Raw genomic sequence first — 5704 nt, forward strand, 5'->3', positions numbered from 1 at the left:
TAATACATATAATTTGTGTGTATTATCATTAATGAATCGACACACCTATAGCTATCAAGTTTATCAAATGGGCTATTTTTTATTTCCTTTTTTATTTTTTATTTTTCAATTTTTGTGTTCCTCATTTCCATTTTATTGTTTGCTAATTCAGACAATTACAAATAACCATAATATTTACTCTTGGATATGATACACCAAATCTCTAGATGTATATATTATAGATTTTAGGAAATTTTGTGAAAAACTACCTATTATAATCTAGAATTTGCGAGAAACTACCTATTAAAAAAAATGTTGTAATTGACTACCTAAATTTTTTAAAATGTTGTAATTTACTACCTTTACGCCGGATTATGAAGGAGTTTGACCAAAATTCTCCGGCATTGACTTGGTCACGTGACACTTGTGAAAGAAAAGGGTCATTAAGTGTCACGTGATGGTCACGTGACCAAGTCAACACCGGAGAACTTTGGTCAAACTCCTTCATAATCCGGCGTAAGGTAGTAAATTACAACATTTTTCGAAAATTAGGTAGTTAATTACAACATTTTTTTTAATAGGTAGTTTCTCGCAAATTCTGAAGTATAATAGGTAGTTTTTCACAAAATTTCCTAGATTTTATAACTAATCACTGTTCATGAATTACTAAGGGAGTAATAACTAGTTCAAATGTTCAACGGTTCAACCCTAAGTTAATTCAACTTAGTAGAAAAATTATTTAAATAATAATCTAATATATATATATATAAAGGGGAGTTTTTTCCCGAATTTTTAGAGAGTCACGTAAGATTTAATTTTCTTAGTGCGCCATGTAGGATTATAAATTTAAGTTGTATCCAATTAAATAAGAGATTATTAATTTATTTTACAATTAAATAATTCAAATGTCACGTAAGCACGCAAAATTGACGAATGAGATTTTAAAGTTTAAATCAATTAAATACAAAATATTATCTTTTGAGATTAGTAATTTTATCTAAATATATAAGAAATTTTAGCACATAAATACAAAAAAATTTGTTTTAAAAAATTCAAACAAACTGTGCATCGCACGGGCTTCATCTAGTTACTTATATAATAGAGTTATTCACCGTCTCTCTTAGTAAGTAATTATTACTTAATTAGTACGAGTATATTTTAAATAATAAGGAGTAATATAGATTTATTAATGGATTGTCTACACCTAATATTAAAGCTTCCTCTCTTGATTTTGTAAATTTACACTTCTTAATTTTGTCCATTTTTTTTTTACCTAGACCAAATTATTTTATAAAATCTCACTTACAATACTCTCTTTCTTACCAATCTTTTATGAGAAACTCTCATATTGATCACGATATTTCTATAATGACCAAGTATTACATTGTACTATTACCTTCATAAGAAAATAATAAATTTAATTAATGTTTATCGAAGTAAATTTTATAATTAAGGTTATTAATTATACTCAAAAAAGGATTGTATACCACTATACATGGTTTTTTAGTAGGTTGATCTCTATATATTAGTGTAAGGCCCTGTTCTTTTCACCTTAAAAAAATAATATTAAGTAAAATAATTTCAGTTCAGTAAAAATAAGTTCAGTTCAGTAAAATTCAGTTTTCTTAAAGAAGAATTATTACAGAAAAACAATAAAAATATTTTCAGTTTAGTAAAAATAATTTCAGTTCAGTAAAATTAAGTTCAGTTCAATAAAAATAAGTTCAGTTCAGTAAAAATAATTTCAGTTCAGCAAAATTGAGGTGAATCAAACAGGACCTAAGTATACTACTTATTGTTTGTATACATGGTACATTCGAGTTTAAAATAATATTTATTGTACTTGACGATCATACAAAAATATTGTGATTATGTTAATAGTTTACAAGAACTACAACACATGGTGTCTCACCCTTTTATGGACCACTTACTATTGCCACTTGAAAAACAGCAAGACATGAATGAAAACTTCATTGTTATGATACAGAAACAAAGTCAATCTTTCTCTAAATCTTATCTCCTATACTACTACTAAACGACACTTTAAACCCTTATCTTTATATAATTATTATGTAATAATACGCATATTATTTTCTAAAAAGAAGGATATATTATACGATTTCATAGTAGTCAATTTAAGCCGGAAACTGAATTTGTCTTTTTAGCAATTGTATTACATCATTATTCAAAAATTCCATCCACGTCAACTGACCGTAGAAATAATCTCTAAAAATTCAAAGTAAACGCGTTTAGCTGAAATCTTTGACGTTACGTCAATAGCTTAACACTACTACTATTCTCCCATGCACGTTAGTTCATGGCTATGCACCAAGCTCGATCTACTATATATACTACGCTTACCATAACCTATTTTGCATCAATCCTTAGCTTGCAATATATAACAAAGATTTCATTTTCGATATCTTTGGCTCATTTTCGATTATTAAGCTACTCATGGCTTCTATAGTGATCCAATTTTTTGCGATTTTCTCTGTCATTTTTCTCTTTGCATGTGCTACTAATGCGCAACTTTCACCTTCTTTTTACTCTAGTACATGCCCTAATCTCCAAGGTATAGTACGTAATGCAATGAGACAAGCTATATCTAGAGAACCACGTATGGGAGCTTCTATACTTCGATTGTTCTTCCATGATTGTTTTGTAAACGTGAGTATTTAACTAATTATCTAAGAATGGTATTTATTTAGATTTTAATTTCAAAATTATCGGTGTATGTATATATTTCTATTTTTTTTTTCTCTTGGTATTTAGGGTTGTGATGCATCTGTACTTCTTGATGATACGGCTTCCTTCACCGGAGAAAAGAATGCGTTTCCGAATCAAAACTCAATTAGAGGCTTCGAGGTTATTGATACTGTAAAATCAAATGTAGAAGCAGCTTGTAGTGGAATTGTTTCATGTGCTGATATCTTAGCACTTGCAGCTCGGGAGGGGGTGCTGTTGGTAAGCAATAATTATTAGTGTTCATATTATAGAAAAATTCAAATTACCTAGTAAAAAGGCTAGGATAAAAGAAGCATACGTAGTATACAATAATTTAAGTATCATACATTGATAAGTACGAGTAACCTCTTTAATTTACATGAAAATTTTAAAGTTTTTTTTTTCTTTCACACGCATAACTCTTAAAACAAAGTTAATCTAGTCTTTATTTGTGATTTAATTTCTTGGTGGCCTGGCTTAGCCTTAAGAAATTGACCTTAGACAACTATTTACATGAAAATTTTAAAGTTTATGACTACTTAATTATAAACAATTTTTTTTTTTTCACACGCATAACTCTTAAAACAAGGTTAATCTAGTCTTTATTTGTGATTTAATTTCTTGGTGGCCTGGCTTAGCCTTAAGAAATTGACCTTAGACAACTATTTTTGTGTTTTCTTACTTTACGGATTAAGATTTGCATCATCTTGGTATATTTATATCACCATTTTAAACCACTTAATAATTGCATTTTATTGCTTAATAAACATTTTTTTTAGTGATTATGAAGGCACATTTAAGAATACAAACCATTTTCCATTTAACCGACACTGAAGCTTCAAATCGAAGTCTCTTTACTTAACAATTTAGTCACATTACACCATATTAATATATAATAATGACCCACCAATACACATGCATGTGTCCGATCAATCACATACTCGTTACATCAATAACATCAAGTTTCTAATTATTGTTCACATATGACAAACTACAAATTACAAATCAAATTATTCAGAAGTTGTTATGTATACCGGGTGTACAGTACACCAATGAGTATTTGTTCTCATTTTGATGATTGTTTTCATTTTATCATCAAATGAATAGCAAAAACTAACCTTAGATTAGTTGGGTGTACGGTACACCCGGGTATATATAACAAATTCTACAAATTATTATTCAAAACTAACAATAATACTCCAATAATAATTTAAGTTTACATATATGATCGCACTAGAATTTAGTGTGAAAAAAAAAAAAAAAAAAAAAAAAAAAAAAAAAAAAAACATTGTCATTATGTTTAATAATATATTGTAACACTATTTATTAAATCATCCCATAATAATTATGTATGATTAATAATAATTATGTATGATTATTGATCATGCAGTTGGGAGGCCCTTCATGGACGGTACCATTAGGAAGAAGGGATGCAAGAACAGCTAGCCAAAGTACCGCCAATTCCAACCTCCCACCACCCACGGCCAGCCTTAGCTCGTTGATCTCCTTATTCGCCGCCCAAGGCCTAAACGCCCGTGACATGACCGCCCTCTCTGGGGCCCACACTATCGGCCAAGCTCGATGCTCCAGCTTCCGGACACACATCTACAACGAAACCAACATTAACCCTAACTTTGCCACCTTGCGTAAGAGAACTTGTCCCGGTCCTGCCTCTGGTACAGGCGACAACAACCTAGCCCCACTCGACATCCTATCACCTAATCGGTTCGACAATGGTTACTTCCAAGACCTATTGGTTAGGCGTGGGCTTATGCACTCGGACCAGGAGTTATTCAATGGTGGATCACAAGATTCATTGGTTAGGTTATATAGCAACAATTTTCGGGCTTTTGCTAATGATTTTGCTAATGCAATGGTTAAGATGGGAAATATTAGTCCTCTTACTGGATCAAATGGAGAGATTAGGACAAATTGTAGGGTAATTAATTAATTAATTATTCTTTCAAATTGATAATTACTACTAATAATAATAAGGTTCAAAATGGACCTGTACGTAGACTGTAGGAAGTTATTATCATGTATGTCATCAAAGGTGGATATTTGCTTACGATTTGTAACCTTGAATTATGTAAACGGTCGTATGCAACTACACATGTTCATCATATATTCATATGAAATATAAACATCATAATAAATTAGAATTATTATCGTGAAGTTGTTTCGTTTGCTTCGCTTATTTCTTAAATTCTTATGGTCTTCGATGCATTTATAAATAACCTTTACATAATTATATTTAGTAAAAAATAATTTTAATTCAATAAAAGAATTTAGTTTTGTAATATTTGTCTAGTTCAACAAAAATAATTTTATTTTAATAATTAAGTTTAAATTAGTAAAAAAAATCGGTTATTTTAATAAAACAAACCTAATAGAGAAACAATAAAATAGTTTTGATCAGTTACAATCATTTCAATTCGATGAAATTTATTTCAGTTTAATTAATGAAAATAATTTTAATTTAGCAAATAGAAGTTGAAGATAGCATGGCGTACTACTGCAATATATAAGGGACTATATATTAATAGGTGCATATGTTGGATGAAAACATTGAATTATTTTCTGGTATAAAATGGTATCATCAACATTTTTGTTATTTATCAAGGTTTAATCATTTTTCTTTCACACATATACAAGTAACAAACAATGAGAAACAACTCCCTCTTTTATCTTTTTTTCCCTTCTCTCACCTCTTTTTTTTAGGGTTTTAATTTTCTTGGTCGTTTAGGCCGGAAATAGTCTAATAATTTTCGACCTTTTTTCTTTGTTTTGTTCTCTCTATTTTTGAGACTCTATTTCAATTTTTTTGAGTTTTCCCAATTTTCTAGGATTTTAAATCTCATTTATGAATGAGAATTTTAAATACAAATTGAGAAGGTGAGTTGGATTCATATGGGTTTAGGGTTCGTCATCAACTCTACGATCAAAACGTCAGCGTAAATTGTGAAGGTCTCTAATTGGAAAGATGCAAAGACATCGAATA

The 5704-nt window shown here is 29.5% G+C and overlaps 1 protein-coding gene across 1 annotated transcript; it reads left to right on the top strand.

Annotated features, from left to right (window-relative positions):
• Nucleotides 1-2346: 2346 nt before the first annotated feature.
• Nucleotides 2347-4878, top strand: LOC145558567 (peroxidase P7-like). The gene is made up of 3 exons (XM_081619846.1): nucleotides 2347-2646; nucleotides 2752-2943; nucleotides 4094-4878. Exons 1-3 carry the CDS (start codon nucleotides 2434-2436, stop codon nucleotides 4652-4654), a joined length of 966 nt encoding a protein of 321 aa, XP_081475972.1. The 5' UTR covers nucleotides 2347-2433; the 3' UTR covers nucleotides 4655-4878.
• Nucleotides 4879-5704: the final 826 nt, after the last annotated feature.

Source organism: Chenopodium album, chromosome 9, assembly GCF_948465745.1.
Source record: "Chenopodium album chromosome 9, dcCheAlbu1.1, whole genome shotgun sequence".
In the NCBI taxonomy this organism is placed as follows: domain Eukaryota; kingdom Viridiplantae; phylum Streptophyta; class Magnoliopsida; order Caryophyllales; family Amaranthaceae; genus Chenopodium; species Chenopodium album.